Source organism: Haliaeetus albicilla, chromosome W (assembly GCF_947461875.1).
Source record: "Haliaeetus albicilla chromosome W, bHalAlb1.1, whole genome shotgun sequence".
Classification (NCBI taxonomy): Eukaryota; Metazoa; Chordata; class Aves; order Accipitriformes; family Accipitridae; genus Haliaeetus; species Haliaeetus albicilla.
Genome location: NC_091515.1, coordinates 44,351,506 through 44,371,408, shown reverse-complemented (window position 1 = coordinate 44,371,408; position 19,903 = coordinate 44,351,506). Strand labels below are relative to the sequence as shown.

General features: G+C 41.9%; 1 protein-coding gene across 4 annotated transcripts in view; it reads right to left on the bottom strand.

The window, feature by feature from the left end:
• The window catches only part of LOC138683545 (probable global transcription activator SNF2L2), a 231,771-nt gene that overhangs the window by 69,853 nt on the left and 142,015 nt on the right, over positions 1-19,903 (bottom strand). For all 4 annotated transcript variants that reach the window (XM_069775524.1, XM_069775526.1, XM_069775525.1 and 1 more), the window contains one exon: positions 10,643-10,861. In XM_069775524.1, the coding sequence (XP_069631625.1) occupies positions 10,643-10,861 (219 nt within the window). The remainder of the gene's footprint in view (positions 1-10,642; positions 10,862-19,903) is intronic.

Sequence of the window (19,903 nt, the reverse complement as noted above, 5' to 3'; positions counted from 1 at the left end):
ATTTGTGATGAAAACAGTGTTGATAATGCTGAGATGTTTTAGTTATTGCTGAGCAGTGCTTACACAGAGTCAAGGCCTTTTGTGCTTCTCATACCGTCCCACCAGCGAGTAGACTGGGGGTGCACAAGAAGCTGGGAGGGGACACAGCTGGGACAGCTGACCCCAACTGACCAAAGGGATATTCCAGACCACATGACGTCATGCTCAGCAATATAAAGATGGGGGAAGAAGAAGGAAGGGGGGACATTCAGAGTTATGGCATTTTGTCTTCCCAAGTAACCATTATGCGTGATGGAGCCCTGCTTTCCTGGAGATGGCTGAACGCCTGCCTGCTGATGGGAAGTAATGAATGAATTCCTTGTTTTGCTTTGCTTGCATGCACTGCTTTTGCTTTACCTATTAAACTGTCTTTATCTCAACCCATAAGTTTTCTCACTTTTATCCTGATTCTCTTCCTCATCCCACTGGGGGTGGAGTGAGTGAGTGGCTGTGTGGTGTTTAGTTGCTGGCTGATATTAAGCCATGACATTATGTTTTCTTTTTTTCCTTGTATTTGGGTGGAGTAACACTTCTCATTTTGAAATAAGCAGACTTTATTTCAAGTTTAAGATGTAGAAGATAAGCAAACAGGAACAAAATGAAGAAAATAAATAAGGAAAAAAAAGAGACAAAATAGTCTAAATAAAAACAAAACTGATTGAAAAAACTTTCAAAAACCTTTTCTGTTTTTATTATTTTTTCATTTATAGTGACCTCTTACATCCATTTACTTAGAGAAAGTGGCTTTAGAGAATTTTCCAGTAGCATGGGAAATTGGTTGTAGAAATCTATTGCTATTAATGCAGGTAAGTCTGAAACTTCTGTCTGCTTAGTAGTGAGTAATCTTATCTCACCTTACATTTCCTCATTTCTTACTCTGTTATATTGCCGCTCTTAACCAACTCACTACTAGAGCAGGCAGAAGAAAAATTGTAACACAAAGAAGGACTGTTCAAACAAGAAGTGCTATCAGCAGGAAGTACCCTTGTTAGATTCCCAATTTATATAATTTAGAGAAAGATAACATAAACTAAGTCACACTTTTTCAGTAAATTAAATAAAAGTAGAAGATGAAACAGTAATACAAGAAGATATATTCATACTATCTGTGCACAACATTTTGCAAAGCTACCTTCTAGCAATGAGTCCAGAGTTTTCAGGACATTTGTAGTTACAGAGTTGGCTACATTCATTAGAATACTGCAGGATTTACAGTGGAACTTTGTTCTTTAACGTACATGTCTCTAGAAGGACTTTTTGGTCTTCTGGGACAAATTACAGACTGATGAGTAAAAGCTATTATGCAGGAGCTTACTGAAGAATACAAAGAAATTTCTAAGAAAGGCACAGGCTTTTAAGAATGGTCTAGGAGGAAGTGAAGTTCCTCCACAAAAGAACGGAGAATGCAGTATAAGTGCATATATGACATTAATTAAATTCAAGCAGGGCCTCAAGCAGCAATGAAGTCCTAAGATTCTGAGTCTTTGAGATCCATCTGATAATGTCTCATTATATGTACTCAGAGATAACTGAAACAGATGTCCAGTACACTAATCCTTAACTTCTCTGAAATATTGTAATCCAAAATTATCAAGTTTAGACTCTACACTTGGACAGATCTTCTATGTTATTGGAAAGATTTTTTTTTCTTCTTTTAAAAATAAAATCCCACTCCTAGGGTACAGAAAACAGAGTATTCAATTCACTGAGCAGATTACTTCAAGATGACTCAAGAATCTGATTACCTGAAAGGTCAAGAATCCAAAGGCCTTCTAGTTATGCCTATGGATGGGTTTAATAATTTTTGAGAAGCCCAGTTTTAAACTTAACTGTTTTTCCATGTTTGCTAGGTTAATATTTCTTTTCTTGTATATTAGGACACTAACAGTCCCAGAAATTGCTCCTCTAGACAAAGCAAAATATTAAATTCTTCTATATTTGCAGAGGGAATAAGTAAATACTTTGGCCAAAATATATAACAAGTTGCTTGGAAAAAATATAGATAACTTTTCATCCATGTTGCAAATGCAAATCCAACAGAGGAAGCTTATTAATGACTAATCACTATTCAAAAGTCTGATATGTGACAAAATGTCATGGCCTACTGTATCATAAGCTCCATCATTTTAACTGTCAAGCCTCTTATTAATCTCAGAGAAAGGAAGGATCCAGCAGGCACCCAATATTTAAATGATTGTTTCTTCTCCTTCAGATCCCAAACTGCTCCTAGGAACCTGAATCTAAAACATTTAATGCAGACTTTCTTTTTTTCTGTATTTCTGTGAAATTTGTAATAATTATTTAGGCTTCACTTCATTTGAATTTTGACTTTTATCATGAGATATCTCAGAAATCTTATTTGCAAGGTCTTTAATTTTCATGCAAAATTTGGCACCTCAAAAGAGTAAAAATATTACAATTCAAGTATGAAAGTCACTTTTAGTTCATGATTGCTGGGATATAGCAAGTCAATATGTGTGATAAATATAGCTATTTCAAACAAAATACAATTTATTTTAGTCTAAAGCTCTCAACAAGGCTACTCATAGTTGTCCAAAATAGAAAAGGATTTTTATGACAAACATTTATTCTAACGTTTCCTAGAGGAGAATATACTTACAGTTCCAACAGAAAACATGTTAACACTTCTTATGGTATTTTACAAATAAAACCCTTAGGGCAAAGTGAAAGATAAAAGAATCTTATGAAAATATATCAAGATGTTTTGCTGATAGATATTTCTCTGAAATAGCTGTTCAGATTTCCTGACTTCAGGTTTTCACTATACAAAAACAGTTTCTGAGACATTTAAAATCGTTCTACTGAGAACATTTTTCAAATATAAAAGAAACATTTCAGAAGTATTTTGTTAGGCCCCAATAATCATACTCTCAGTCCTGCCTCTAGATTTTCAATGAGAAAGGTACCCACAGTATGGAACAGGTTTGGGTTTTTCTTCACTTTAAAACTAACCCCTTCCTCACAGAAAACAGAACAATATTAAGTATTGGGTAGATGCACTTTAATTCCCAGTCATACATCAAAAAGCCAAGAAAAGCCCATTTCATCTTAACTGTCTTATCAGTCTTAAAGGCCTCATTTCCTTCTCTTTTCTAGAATAGCCTCTGAACTGAATTTCTTTCAGTTACAGTCACCTATATGTACATGGAAGATAAACACTCCTTCACTCCATGAAGACTTAAAAGCCACAGGTCAGTGGCACTTCCTTCCTCAACCTCATATCAACAGAGCCACAGTGGGAGAAAACTCACAATGTTTTCTGCTTCAGAATTTCCTGGTAGTAGGAAGCAACATACTGCCTAACTTCCTACTACTCTGAGAAAGCAGCTTCCACATGCATAAAATTGTAATGTGCAGTCAAGCCGATCAAAGTAGTTTTAGTGCTTGAGATGCGCTGATAGTTGCTGGTCATAGAATAGCTCATACCCAGCAATGAAGGACTTTCTGGGTCCACAGTGACAATTAAAAAAATTTTTTTTACCCCACTGCCCCCCAAAACTTAATAAGTTCAATAGAATCTGCAATTAAATACTAAAAAGCACATAATTTATATCAGAATGCAACTTTCTTCAAATAAAAAAATAAAAGAAAGGAAAATAAATAAATAAAGCCATGGACAATATGTGCATGGACTATGCAGACAACAACTTTTTCTCAATTTCACAAATACTTGTTTTCTCCTTTCACAAAATCCCAACCTTCAACAAAGCCTGTTAAAAAAATGTCCATTAGGATTAGATAAAAATCTTCGTTACGATTAAATAAATATAAGGTTCACTAGATGAAAGGCTAAACTGAAACTAATATTGAATATAAGACAGATAATCCTATAGAGCTACTGTAGTATCTAATTACAATCACCTGAAGATCAAACTGAGTTCATGTTCACTAGCTACAAAATGGCATCTTAAATATATATGCTTAGCATTGATTATAAAAGAGAGATATATATATAAAGGTAAAGCTCCTTTACAATACACAAGCCCTAAAAAAAAGCCTCTGGTAATTTATGTCAGGTTGTAATAACAAGCTAGCTCAACTTTACTACAGTGTTTGATGCCAGAGTTGCCTTTTAACAGTTGATAAAAGAGAACATGCAACTTTTCGATTTTACATTCCAACTTATAAGAAAATAGGTTAAAACATTCCTAACATTTTCCTAGGAAAGATTTTGAGGAGATCAAGGAAAGATTGAAAAACAAGTTTTACTATACAACATATTCACTTTTGCCAGTATACATACAGCAAGAAAAAAAAGAAATATTTTTTATGTCATGATATTTTCCAACACTATTATATTCCAACACTTGGAATTAAAAATATTTTATTATATTCCAACACTATTATATTCCAATACTTTTTTATATTCCAACACTTTTTTATATTCCAACACTTGGAATTCAAAATAGTCATGAGGATGTTAAAAATATCTATCACATACTTTGTACATATGTATGTCAATATTGGCTTTCTTCTAATTTAAATAAGAAAAATAAATATGGACTTAATGCCTTAATTTCACTTGAATTTTTTAAATCAGCAAAAGCAAGTAGTATGCAATAGTTTGGTTTTGAATGCCTGTGAGATAAATCTGACTGCTCATCTCAGGTTTCAGACTTGTTCCACTTGACACCATGCAAATCTATTTTGAATTAAATCTGCACATCTACAGAACAGAACTTTGTTCATGTCACCAAGCAAGCAACTATGTTGAATGAGAAACTGAATCCAGATGCAAAACATTTCAACTGTGTCAACTTCACAGTAAGGGTTTGGAGGATGAGTTAAAGAGCATCAGAACTAGCTTAGCCAGGTAAGAGCTGTCTTGATGCCTCTGCCTGAGTCAAGACTATTAGAATCAAGATCAGGTCAGGATAAGTATCTCAGATATCATGGAACACATCTAACAGCAATCCTGGTCAATTTAGCTGCTGAGCAGCAGCTCAGATACACTAATTTGTGACTACTGCAAACAAATCCATATATTCTTGAAAAGCCCTAAACAATGGAGTCCTTAACAGAACACTCATGGCCATTTAAGAAATAATCTAATTGCTGATCTATCATTTTGCTGCCCTGTGAGGAGCACTGTTGTGGGAGAAATATACCAGAGGATACAATAATTCCACAATTTAAATGCTTTCTAGGATCAGAAGGCAAGTTCCTACTTCACTGTTTATAGAAAATGCAGTTGCCATACCAATAGTTAGGGCACAGCACCCTGCAGCATCAGCTAGTGATCAAAGCCTGTTCTTCTGTTATAACTTCCCAGGGAGTCTGAAGAATGATATTCAATTACAGTTTGCCTAGGGCAGCTGCAGGCCTCCAAAGTAGTTTCACTACATATTGCATAAGTTCATCCTCTTAGCTCTAATAATAATAATTATTTTTGTTCCACTGCTTCCAAACTCAGAACTCAGTTCTTCTGATAAGGAGAAAGATTACATATTTTTGTCTGTATATGCACATGCACAAATGCCTTGAGGTCTTTTTTTCTTTGGGGATCTGCAATGATGCATATGCTTGTGAACGTGAACATAGGCACCAAGTACTACCCAGCACCCAGAACTCCAGGAAAGGAAATCTGGAATTAGATGTTTTTGTTTCCTTGGGTTTTTTTTCACCTTCAGAGGCAACAAGAAGGAATTAAGCCTATAAGACCCTTACTGGACTATTCAGCATTGAGGTATCTGTGTTATGGCCAGGTATATTGGGAGCCTTGCGGAAGACATTGTATTTGAGGAGTTAGTGATCTTGAGCAGGCCATGTCTGCTCTATTGGGTCTTGTACTTAAGGCTTGAAAAGCCAATAGGTTAGCATGAGTAGCCATTGTAAAGGAATCTGCTGGCATGCCCTGTGCTAGCCTGTGCTGTGGATGTTATGACAGAGACAACATTCCAACTTGTCAGGATAAGATGTATGGGGTTTTTTTTACATAAGATAAAAGGCACTATGGTACAGGAGGGAGGAGGGACTTCTTCACGGACATGGGATCTGTGCAGCGTGCCGTGGGAAAATCTATCTGGGGTCCGTCCGATGCTGCATGAAATTAGGGTTCCCAGCACCTGAAGGGTTGTAAGATTTACTTGCTATCTATATTCCTCTTTTTATTCTATATTATTAAAACATCTATTTTATTATGCTATTTGTTGTCAGGCCTTTCTTACTGAGATCCAGAAAGAACCCTGTGCTATCTCTCTCTTCCTGCCCTTGCCCCCCCCCCCCCGCCCCGCCTGGTGCAGAACACCAGGGTCCAGCTCAGAAGGAGCAGGTAGCTGATCTGCAGTCAGAATTCTGGCTGCTGACCCATGCAAAACTCCTCAGAAATTAAAATTCAACTGAATCTCTCAAAGACAAATGCAGCTAAGGAGACAGCTGTGAGTTGGATAATGATATTATCAAACCAATAAATTCATCAGAAACTTAAAATTTCCTTCTGAAAAGCCTCATGTAAGTATAGCTTAAAGGTATCAGCAGCTGGAGAAAGAAAAAAAAAGCCTAGAGATATACCCCTGCTGCTAGTGACCAACAGGTCTGTTTCTTCTACAGTGCTCCAAGAGTGGACAGTGGCATAATAAAACATGTAGGGTAGTAAAGGGAAAACTTCTATGAAATAAAGTGCCATCCTTAATTTTAAATGTATCGAATCTTGTAGGTACTTTTTAAAAAGCCTTAGCCATTTAAGTAGTTTATTTTAACAAAAATTTATTTGATTTAAAATTTCCATACGGGTATGATATTGTTACATTGCAAGTTGGAGTGACAAAACCTCAGGGTAAAGCTGCTTATTGAGTCCCTCTGATAATTTTACACATTTAAAGATTCCCTTGAAAATGTTGTACATGATCATCATCTCTTTTTCTATGATCCCTGAGGTATGTCATTTAAAAAGAAAAAACAACAGGAAAATTTAAATTGCTCAAAGAAAAGACAAGTGAGGGGTAAAAATGCAGAAAACAGAACTCCTTACTTTCCACGCAAAATAAATCTCATGAAAACACTCAGGAAAGTTTCACTTCATTCAAGTTTTCATTGTCCACCTAATGGATAGGACCTTTTACTGTGAAGCTGCATGACCAGTACTACACTATAAATCTAATCCTCAGAATACAAGCATTCAAAAATATTAGTAACTCTTACATCAGCATTTGCTGTAACACTCTGAAGTATACAGACTTGCCACCTGAAAATGCAATTGAAAATATGTACGCAATACAGTTAGAAGTGACTGCTATGTAGTATGGAAACATCTGATCTAGCTTTAAACTAGCTAATTTCAGTACACGGTTTAACAGCAGAGGAGGAAGGAACTTGCAGTTTTCTTCAACAGGGTAACAAGCCATGTTGAAAAGGAGTAGCAGTACATACTGTATCCTGACTTTAGCAAGGCCTTTGACCTTGTTTCACACAACATTATCACAAACAAACCAGGAAAACATGGACTACATAAAATTGCTATCAGGTGTGTAGCAAATAGCCAGAAAATTCTATTCAGAGCACTTTTGAATACTCGGAGTAGTTCCGTCAAAATGGAAGGCTGTGGAAATAGGGGTCCAGTGCTATTCAATATCTTTTTTTTTAATTACCTGGATTATGGAATGAAAAGTATGCCTATTAAATCTGCAAAGAACACCAAATTGACAGGGACCACAAGTATACCTGAAAACAAGAATAAAATTCAAAATGATTTTGATAAATTGGTGTAACAAGTGGAGAAAACATGGATAATTTACAACAAGGATATATGTAAAGTATTTCTATTAGGCAAGGAAAAATCAACTATTTTATTTATTACATGGCAAAGTTTTGGTAGCGGGGGGGGGGTCTGCAGGGGCGGCTGCTGTGAGAAGAGACCAGTGGCTGCCCTCATGTTGGATGGAGATGGTTCCAGCCAGCCCCAAGATGGACCCACCGCTGGCCAAAGCTTAACCAATCAGCAACGCTGGTGGCACCTCTCTAATAACATATTTACAAAAGGGTAAAATATGCTGCACAGCAGCTGTGAGAGAGAGAAGTGAGAAAAATGTGAGAGAAACAACCCTGCAGACACCAAGGTCAGAGAAGGATGGGGAGGAAGTGCTCCAGGTGTTGGAGCAGAGATCCCCTTGAAGCCTGTGGTGAAGACCATGGTGAAGCAGGTAGTCCCCCTGCAGCCCACAGAGGACCACATCAGAGCAGATAACCACACTACAGCCTGTGGAGGGGCCCATGCCTCAGCAGATGGATATGCCCTGAAGGAAGCTGCAGCCTGTGGAGATAGTCCCACACAGGAGCAGGTTTTCTGGCAGGAGCTGTGCCCTGTGGATAGCACCCATGCTGGAGCAGTCTGTTCCTGAAGGACTGCAGCCCATGGGAGAGACCCACATTGAAGCAGTTCATGAAGGACTGTATCCCGTGGGAGGGACCCCACACTGGAGCAGGGGAAGAGTGTGAGGAGGAAGGAGTGGCAGAGACAAAGCATTATGAACTGACCACAACCCCCATTCCCCATCCCTCTGTGCTTCTCAGAGTGGGGGGAGGAGATAGAAGAGTCAGGAATGAAGGACTAAAGTTGAGCCTGGGAAGAAGGGAGGGGTGGGGGGAAGGTGTTTTTACTTTTGTCTTTGTTTATTGCCATGCTACTCTATTATTAATTGGCAATAAATTAAATTAATTTTCCCCATGTTGAGTCTGTTTTGCCTGTGACGGTGATTGGTAAGTGATCTCCCTGTCCTTATCTTGACCCACAAGCTTTTCTGTCTTATTTTCTCCCCCTGTCCTGTTGTGGAGGGGGAGTGAGAGAGTGGCTAGGTGGGCATTTGGCAGGCAGCCAAGGTCAACACACCACAACTGTACAAAAAAAGATATGGAAAAATTGGATAGGGAGTAATTTCATAGAAAGTGATTGAGGGTTTATACTGGATCATAAGTTGAACACAAGTCAGTGTCTGTACTGCTGAGAAAATAGAAAAACACTATACCATGATGTATAAACACCCTAGCAGTTATGTGAAAGAACTCTTCCCTTTTATTCAGGTAAGGCTGTACCTGGAGTATTGGTGTTTAGCTTTGAATAAAACTTAAAGTTGTTAATCACTTGGAGAGAGTTTATGGAAGTTGAATGAAAATGATCAGAGGTCTAGAAAACAGGGCCTATGGGAAAAGATCATATGAGCAGGGATTGTTAACACAAAGAAAAAAAGACTAAGCAGGGTTATGATAACTGTCTTTTAAGACATAAAAAGATGTTGGGGGAAAAAAAGAAGTGAACAACCTGTTCTTCATGATCACAGTGAACAGAACAAGAAGTAATGCACTTAAAAACCAGCAAAGAAATTCAGATTAGGGAAATTCAGGTATTAGGGAAAACTAAATCACAGCAATAGCTTCCCTTAGGGAGTTCTAAATTTTCCATCAGTGGAGACCTTTAGGCAAACATCTATAAGGAATGACATAGGAATAGTTGATCTTGCCTTGAGGTAGAAAGATGACTTCTTGAGGGCTATTATTTTTTGACAGAAAACAGCTTAACATTGAGTACAAAACCAACCTGAGAAGTAAAGTATGAAAGTCCAAGCTGAGCTTTTGCCATAGCCAGAGTATTTCAGTACTGAAGCTAACTAGTTTAAAATGAGCTTGAGCAGATCTACCCGATATACACTTTATTTTGGTGGTTTTTTTTCCCTAGTTTTTATGGTCCTAGCTGCACTGTGTATTAGTGTCAACCACATAAGCATGTGATTGTTCTACCATGGTAGAATACTACCTATCAAATCACAGAGACTAGTTCTGTACATGAAAAATCTTACTAATATGCTTTAGAAATCATAATTTAGTTAAAAATTATGAAAATTCCTGGTTTTGACAAGACTTTCTATAGATCAAACCTAATTTCTTTACCACCCCTGATATTAACATTCTGAACACATTAGTGTTCATTATCTAATGCTTTTTGTAAGCATTTTTAAGCATTTTCATTATCTGCTTTTTTTTAAGCAGAGGAATGACAAGAAATCCTTAAGGGCAACAAAATCATAGATTCAGTGAGAGTAAGTTTAGATTTTTTTACTTTCAGGCATGGAAATCCTGCAACATGGTCCTCATCGAGTTTTTTGATCTCACTGGGATCAAGAAACACAGAGGCACTTGGAAATAAAAAAGCTTAAGAGAGAGACTTGCTTGAAAGTTTCCAAACCTTTAAAATTGATCAGTTTGGGGTTTTTCTTATACACTTGCAGCACAGAAAGCTGTAATGTACAATGATCATAGGTTTCCCATACTTTAAACTGAAAAGTCTCTTAATGATGACAATCTTAGTGTGTCAAAAAACATAAGTGAAATATTTCAATATCTATGGCCACAGAATAGTTGCAACAGAAAACAACTATAATCATGATTCTGCATCTAGTAATGAGTTAAGCTTCAGCAACATACCTTGAAACCTAAGTTATGTCTTGAGCAGTTGTAAAAACAGAATAATAAGAATACACGGACCTTAGATATTACACAGTGTTTTCACTTGTGCAACTTTGTATTCTTCAATGAAAACATCCCCCCCCCCCCCGCAAATAGCAACTGTCAAAAAGAAAAAAGCAATACGTACCCGTAGCCACTGTTTCTCTGTAAGAGCATCGCTATAGTCCACATCCCTGCGCTGACGGGACCCTCTTCCAAATATTTTCTCTTCCTCTTCCTCACATGTGAGCCTTTCAACTTCAGCATCATCCTTAATAATCCAAGATGGCAATTCATCCTCTTCCATCAAGCGGGGCTTGCGCTTGGGGTTTCTGGCATCTTCCCTACGACGATCCATGTCCATGCGCTGCAATGGCAGTTGGGAAAAGATACAACAATTTGAAGGGTCTTGATTAAATAAACCATGGGAATAGCTGGTTATTTACTTATGCTTGAAACTTTAAACCAACTCCTCTGGTGGCATTTTCCTCCTCCACCCCAATACTTATAAAATGCCACTATAAAAAGGAATATCCCCACATGAAAGTTGATCTTCAATCAAATTTATTATTACAAAGTAAATTTCACTGAAGTGAAGAATATTATAGTCTGGATGGGTGGACAACCAGATGTGTAAAAAAACCTGGCTGGATAATCTGGCACAAAGAGTAGTTGTTAATGGGTCATACTCTACATGGAGACCAGTCACGAGTGTAGTACCACAGGGGTATATCCTGGGACCTGTCCTATTTAGCATCTTTATAAATGATATGGAAGAGGTGACAGCGTGCTTGCTCATAAAGTTTGCAGATGACACCAAATTGAAGGGGGGGATTTTAAGTTGATATGCTTGAGGGCTTGTTAGACCACATCTACAATACTGCATCCAGATTTGGGTCCCCAAAAAAAGAAAAACTTTGATGAACTGGGGAGAGTTCAGCAGAGGGCCACCAAGATGGTCACAGGGCTGGAGCGCATGCCCTGTGAAGAGAGGCTGAGGGGACTGGGCTTGTTCAGCCTGGAGAAGAGAAGACTTCAGGACACCTAATAGTAGCTTTCCAATACATATGAGGAAGTGGTACATGTTGGGAATATGAGAGACAACAGGCATAATTTGAAAGAAGAGAGGTTCAGACTGGATATGAGGAAAAGCATTTTCACCAGTGGAACAGATTACCCAGAGAGGTTGTGCAGTCTCCATCCTGGATAAAGCCCTGAGCAACCTGGTCTGATTTCATAGCTGACCTTGCTTTCAGTAGAAGGTAGGACTAGACACTTCCTGAGGTCCCTTCCAACCTGAATTAGCCTATGATCTGATTTCTAAATCCAGATGAAAAACAGCATGAAATACATGCAACCTGACTATGCAGGTCCAACTAGATTCCAGAATCAATAATATTCCATATTTCATTATTTCATAATGGGGAAGTGACTGTATGGACTTCTATTTGCATAGCAGACTTTCGTATTCCCCCTTTTAAACAATGTATTCATTCAAACTGGGCACACGTGGTTTAGTTTATTGACAAACCTGCCAACTGGCAAGAAATGAAGATCTGTAGTCAACCAAAGCCCAAATCAAAATACTTTTCTATTATTTAGTAACGAACTTTAATGAAATACATAATGCCCAAAAATTATATTTATTTTGTCACTGATTAATATGCTTGCATTTGAAAAGTACAGACTGAAGAACTAAGGATATGTTAGCTGCTGTTTTTTGAAAGGAAAGAGCATAACAGAGAAAATTAAAGACACTCCCAATTAAGCTGAGAAATAAGAGACAAGTAACCATTTGCTTTTTCTCAAAAGATTCTATTCAAATCCTTTTTATCTCTGAGAAAACTCTAGTCTCATCTTCCCATGTTTTAGCAAAACATATATTTACAAAAGAGATCCACCTTCTTTTATTTAAAATAACAAAGTAATTATATTCACAGTGTCCTCAGTGAGGGCAAAAGCCTAGAAACAAAGAAATTAATATGCTACAAATGCTTATATGTGAGCAAAGAATGCATGCTTTGGTAAAATTAGGGCCTAAAACTTTCAATTTCAAAAAGCACACAATACTGCTGACCTTTGAAAAGTTATCTTATTCTTTCTAAATTGCAACTATAACTCTCCTTATATAAAAAACCCACTCATCTTAAACCCACTGACTTTTAACTCAAATGCCATGTAGTGGGTCTGGCTGGGATGGAGTTAATTTTCCTCACAGCCACCCACATGGTGCTGTATTTTGGATTTGTGACTAAAACAGTGTTATTAACACACCAGTGTTTTCACTATTGCTGAACAGTGTTTGTACAGCGTCACGGCCTTCTCTGTTTCTCACTCTGCTCCCCACAGAGGGTAGGCTGCAAGAAGTTGGGAAGGGACACAGCCGGGACAGCTGACCTGACCTGACCAAAGAGATATTCCATACCAAATAATGTCATGCTCAGCAATAAAAATGGAGGGGAGGATGTTTTGGGGTAGGTAGCCATTGCTCAGGAACTGGCTGGGCATCAGTCTACTTGTGGGAGGTGGTGAGTGATTGCCTTTGTATCACTTGTTTGGTTTGTGGTTTTTTTCCTTCCTCTTTCCTTTGTTTATTAAACTGTCTTTATCTCAACCCATGAGGTTTTTTTTTTTCACTTTTGCCGTTCTGATTCTCTCCCCCATTCTACTGCGGGGGGGGGGGTAGAGTGAGCAAGTGACTGAATGGGGTTTACCTGACAGCTGGGGTCAAGCCACCACAGTCCTTTTTGGAGCCCAACATGGGGCTCGAGGGGTTTGAGATAATAACAGATTTGATCAGAGTGTGCTAGACTGAACTTCTAGCCGTTACACCTGTTTAGCTGAGTTGTTACTTGGTAGGCTATTACTTGTTGTTGCTGGTCATGACGCTGACGTATTTACTCTGTGTGGTGGGTTGACCCTGGCTGGATGCCAGGTGCCCACCAAAGCCGTTCTATCACTCCCCCTTCTCAGCTGGATGGGGGAGAGAAAATATAACAAAGGGCTTGTGGGTCGAGATAAGGACAGGAGGGATCAACTCACCAATTACCATCACGGGCAAAACAGACTCAGCTTGGGGAAAATTAACTCAATTTATTACAAATCAACCAGAGTAGGGTAATGAGAAATAAAACCAAATCTCAGAACACCTTCCCTCCACCCCTCCCTTCTTCCCGGGCACAACTTCACTCCCAGATTCTCTACCAACCCCCCTCAGCGGCACAGGGGGACAGGGAATGGAGTTTACGGTCAGTTCATCACATGTTATTTTCTGCCGCTTCATCCTCCTCAGGGGCAGGACTCATCACACTCTTCCCCTGCTCCAGCGTGGGGTCCCTCCCACAGGAGACAGTCCTCCACGAACTTCTCCAGCGTGGGTCCTTCCCACAGGCTTCAGTTCTTCACAAACTGCTCCAGCATGGGTACTTTCCACGGCGTGCAGTCCTTCAGGAGCACACTGCTCCAGCACAGGCTTCCCACAGGGTCACAAGTCCTGCCAGAAAACCTGCTCTGTGGGCTCCTCTCTCCACAGGGCCACAGGTCCTGCCAGGAGCCTGCTCCAGCGCGGGCTTCCCACGGGGTCACAGCCTCCTTCGGGCACCCACCTGCTCCGGCGTGGGGTCCTCCACGGGCTGCAGGTGGATATCTGCTCCACCGTGGACCTCCATGGGCTGCAGGGGGACAGCCTGCCTCACCAGGGTCTTCACCACGGGCTGCAGGGGAATCTCTGCTCCGGCGCCTGGAGCATCTCCTCCCCCTCCTTCTTCCCTGACCTTGGTGTCTGCAGGGTTGTTTCTCTTACATGTTCTCACTGTCTCTCCAGCTGCCATTTCTGTCCCTCCCAGCAACTTTTTTCCTTCTTAAAAATGTTATCACAGAGGTGTTACCACTATCGCTGATTGGCTTGGCCTTGGCCAGCGGTGGGTCCGTCTTAGAGCCGGCTGGTATTAGCTCTGTCAGACACAGGGGAAGCTTCCAGCAGCTTCTTACAGAAGCCACCCCTGTAACCCCCCCACTACCAAAACCTTGCCACGCAAAGCCAATACACTCTGGATGCTAATTTATGTGTTCCCTCCACTGCTCTGGTGCTTCATCTCTTTCCTGCTGTACAACAAACTCCAAGAATTGTTAATGACTGTTTTCAATTGTTGCTGTTTGCTGTCTTTTTTATCACTTGGTTTTGTTTTGTCTGGGAGAGATATGAGCACTGGCCTTGAGCCTAATCTGGTATTTGGGCTGCTGTCCCAATACTCCAAGAACGATCTCATGGAGAAAATTAGCAATTACACTTTTCCCCTTTTCTCCTCTGAGACACGCTTTGTGGAGAGAAGGAAGAATGGCGCCTACTCCTTCCTCTCCTCCAGGATAGGTCTTTCCAGGCTTCTTGTAACGGTCTTTCAGTTTCTTGACTATCCTTATGCAATCAGACTGTTTGCACTGGTGTGTGTCATGAGCCTGGTATTCATTTTGATTAATGTTCATAAGGTTAAACAACTAATTGGGAATGCCACACAGGAACATGTCCTGAAGCTGTCGATCCCTGGGTGTTAGGGTGTATGGGAGGATTTGGGTAAGTGCGCAGGGCCATTATCACCTCTGTTAGCCTGGGATTTTACACCTATACAGGCATGTAATGCCATTGAATTGGTATAGCATTTGAAAGAGAGAAGCCTTGCCTGCCCCAACGAAACACAGCGAACTCTAATATTGTGTTGGGGCCTGGCCCATGCCTATTGATGGATAGGCCTCATGCCTTCAGTAGAGCAAGAAGGTCTCTTGCTCTGAAGGCACACAAATGGACACTGAGAGGGTTGCTCACACTGAGGTCACATGAACAGACACTGTGGCTAAACCAGATACCCAATCCTCAACTTTCATAGTTGCTCCTGTAGTCAAGAAGAAACAATAGAAGCAGAGGTTGACCCAGTTAGTAAGAGAGGAAAAAGCTCCTCCTAAGAGGGAGCAGGAGGAAGAATCAGAAAAGGCAGCCTGTTCTGCAGCAGGACACCCACAAGAAGAAGAGACAGAATTCATAAAAGAGGTGGAAAATATGCAGTCCTTATCCCTGAGTGAGCTGCAAGATATGTGGCAAGATTACAGAGGTCAGCAAGGTGAGTGAATTTCTACCTGGTTGCTCTGATGCTGGGATAGGGGAGCCAACGGTCTAGAACTAGACAGTAGGGAAGACCAGCAGCTGTGATCCCTCACTGGGGACCGTGGAATCAACAAAGGGATCAGAAGAGGGACAGCCATCTGCAGGCTCTGGAGGCAGCTCCTATCAAGCATGATGACAAGGTATCCCCCTCAAGGAACATCTTGTAAACTACCGAGACAAGTGGACTACTGCAGAGGAAGGTATTCAGTATTAGAGGGAATGAGCAGTGGTGATGGTCTACAGCAACCTGGATAACAACCAGGCCTCTAAAGATCCAGATGATGTCTAGTGCACATGGCCTATGTGGCAGAAGTTTGTACAGAATACACCGACGTCCTATGACAATGCTCTGGTGATCATGGACTGGGCAGACATTGAGGCACCAACTGTGGATAGACTGCCCTGCCAGCTCCAGCAATTCGAAGAGAATTTCTCTTTCCCCTCCCCCTCTACACGACAAGCCTGTATCTCAGCTGTAGAAAGGCTGTCCCACCAGTTCCAGTGACTCGAAGAGAATACGGAGAATATATCCTCTTCCTTGCCCCTACAGGCCAGTGCCTCAGCTATCGAGTGCCGTATGGAGTTGGTCTTTCTCTGCTCAAAGGAAAGGTATCTTTGGGCACACACCACGTGCCACCCTGTGGTTCTATCTGTGAGACTATGGGGAGGATATGAGGAAGTGGGAAGGTGCACCTGCCTTGGACCTGGAACTGCAGGGAAAAACAGCAGCTAAAAAGGGTCCATCCAGGAAGATTACTGCTCCAGTTGCTGTCGAGCAATTCCCCAGACGCACTAGAAGGGCTGAGGATGCCTCTCTTCCTTCTGATACTGAGTCAATGAACATATGTCTGTGTGGCTTTGAACGCTACTCCTGGTACCATGATATAGGGACTTGCAGTTTGCAATTACAGGAGTCAGGTAATAAATGCTCTGAAAAGGAATAGGGGGCCCCTGCCTCCAGCCAGGCAGAGGAAAGGGACAACCAGGTTTGCTGGTCTGTATAGATTCAAAGGCCTGGCTCGTCGGACCCATGGGAGTATGAGGCTTTGGTGAATATTGGTGCAGAGTGTACCCTAATGCCATGAGGGTATGTCCTGGGTTCAGCTGGGATAGAGTTAATTTTCACAGGAACCTGGGAGGGGGCACAGCCGGGACAGCTGATCTGAACTAGACAAGGAGCTATTCCATACCATGTGACATCATGCTCAGTATATAAATGGGGAGCGGGCTGGGGGGAGCCCTCTCGGCTTTCGGTGGGGGAAGTGGCAGAGCGTCGGGTCCCGGGTGGTGAGCAGTTGCACTGTGCATCACTCTTTTTGTATACTCTTTCATTAGTACCGTTGTTGTTGTTGCAATTTCTTTGTGTTGTTCCAGTAAACTGCCTTTATCTCAACCCTCGAGGTTCCAGTTTTGGTTTTTTTTCTCTCCTCCGTCTTCCCCCCCTATCCCACCGGAGGGGGGCGGGAGGAGTGAGCGAGCGGCCGCGTGGTCCTTTGTTACCGGCTGGGCTGAAACCAAGACAGTCCTTTTTGGCGCCCAACGTGGGGCCCGGAGGGTTGAGATAACGACAGATCTGGCCAGAGGGTGTTGAAACAAATTTATCATACGCATTTCTCATATTAGATAAATAGATGTTAGTCACAATGTTGATTCATTTGTTTACATGGTGGCGTTTTGTAAGTTCTTATATGCTCTATGTATTGCCTGTAGTTGCGTATCTCATCTCTGGGAGAGTGATTGGGATTATCATTTTGCTGTACTGGGCAATGTCGACTTGTGAAATGATTACATCACTGGTCATGAGGTTAAGCTGGTGTCTGTATGCAGCAGTGATATCATTTCCATACTTCGGGCACCTTCTATCAGATTTTATTGGTAATTGCACGCAATCCATGTGAAAGTCAGGGAGGGATACTTCCCCCCCCCCCCGCCCCGCTACGTTCACCTCCCTTCTCTCCTTCCAGCTAATTACAACAGCTTTTGAGAATTTTGAATATCCTTGGGATGCACAAGCCAGTGTGCTGTTAGTGCTATGCCTCCTGAATATGTTTCAGGTCTTCTTTAGGGCTACAAAAAGGTTTTTTAAGAATACCACCCAGAGATCTGCCCAAAGCTGGATATTCATGGGTGGCACGACATGTGGGAGGATATGGGCAGGTATCTAGAGAACTTCTCACCTCCAGTGGCTTGGAACTTCACTCCCGAACAACTACAGCACCCTCATGAAGTGGTAGAATATTTAAAAGGAAAATGCTGTGGCTATTCCAGAGATGCACAACTTACCACACTGTGCTGGGCTCTGGCCAGTATCTACCAAACACTGCTTGATATTAGGCAGCACCCTCAGGGGGAAGAGAGAGAAAACAGAGCAACAGGCACCGTGGCTACCCCAACCCTGGTGACAGGTATTGCAGCTAAACCAGAGAACCAACCTGTGCCAGTATCAGTTGCCCCTGTACAGAAAAAGAAACACAGAAAGAAATCAGTTCGCTTAGTGAGGGATGAAAGTGAACCAGGGTCATCACGAGAACAGGAGGAAGAGGCAGAACCTGAAATAATTACCCGATCTCTATCCCTGAGTGAGTTGCATGACATGCAAAAAGATTTTAGCTGCCACCCAGGTGAGCACATTGTTACCTGGCTGCTCCGATGCTGGGATAATGGGGCCAGTAGTGTGGAATTAGAGGGTAAGGAAGCCAAGCAGTTGGGATCTCTGTCTAGGGAAGGGGGCATCGACAAGGCGATTGGGAGAAAAACACAAGTCCTCAGCCTCTGGAGGCGACTTCTGTCAGGTGTAAAGGAAAGATACCCCTTCAAGGATGAAGTTACATGTCACCAAGGCAAGTGGACCACCATGGAGAGAGGTATCCAGTACCTGAGGGAATTAGCCGTGCTGGAGGTGATTTATAATGATCCAGAAAATGCACAGTCACCCACAGATCCAGGTGAAGTCCAATGCACACAACCGATGTGGGGGAAGCTTCTACGAAGTGCACCACCAACCTATGCCAACTCATTGGCAGCAATGTCCTGGAAAGAAGGCTATGGACAAACGGTGGATGAATTGGCTGTCCAACTCCGGCAATACGAAGGAAGTCTCTCTTCCTCCCTACGGGCCTGTGTCTCAGCTGTAGAGGAATTGTCATGGGAGTTCCAGCAATTCAAAGTGGATATGTCCTTCTCCCCACCTGTACAGGCCTGCATCGCAGCTATTAGGAGTAAGCGTTCCTCTGCCCAAGAGAGAGGAGATAGAAGGTACACACGGTGGGCCAACCTGTGGTTTTACCTGCGTGACCATGGAGAGGACATGAGGAAGTGGGATGGAAAAACCTACCTCAGTCTTGGATGCACGGGTACGGGAGTTGCGAGAAAAAGCAACCAGAAAAGAGGATTTTTCTTGGAAAACTGCTGCTCCAATTTCCCGCGAGCAGCCCCCCAGACGGAGTAGAAGGGCTGATCTCATTTCTGATCCTCTTGAAGGGACTTCTGATTCACGTTCGTGAAAAGTGAGTAACGGATACTCTAACCAGGATTAGAGGGGCCCTGTCTCCAGCCAGGTGGAGGAAAGGGACAACTGAGTCTACTGGACAGTGTGGATTCGATGGCCTGGCACGTCAGACCCACAGGAATATAAGGCTCTAGTAGACACTGGTGCACAATGTACCCTAATGCCATCAAGTTATAAAGGGGCAGAACCCATCTGTATCTCTGGTGTGACAGGGAGATCCCAAGAGTTAACTGTATTGGAGGCTGAAGTGAGTCTAACTGGGAATGAATGGCAGAAACACCCCATTGTGAGTGGCCCAGAGGCCCCATGCATCCTTGGCATAGACTACCTCAGGAGAGGGCATTTCAAGGACCCAAAGGGGTATCGATGCGCTTTTGGTATAGCTGCCTTGGAGACGGAGGAAATTGAACAGCTGTCCGCCTTGCCCGGCCTCTCTGAGGACCCTTCGGTTGTGGGGTTGCTGAGGGTTGAAGAACAAGTGCCAATTGCTACCACGACGGTGCACTGACAGCAATATCGCACCAACCGAGACTCGTTGATTCCCATCCATAAGCTGATTTGCTGATTGGAGAGCCAAGGAGTGATCAGCAAGACTTCCTCACCCTTTAATAGTCCCATATGGCCCGTGCAGAAATCTAATGGGGAGTGGAGACTAACAGTTGACTATCGCGGCCTGAATGAAGTTACGCCACCGCTGAGTGCTGCTGTGCCAGATATGCTAGAACTTCAATATGAACTAGAGTCAA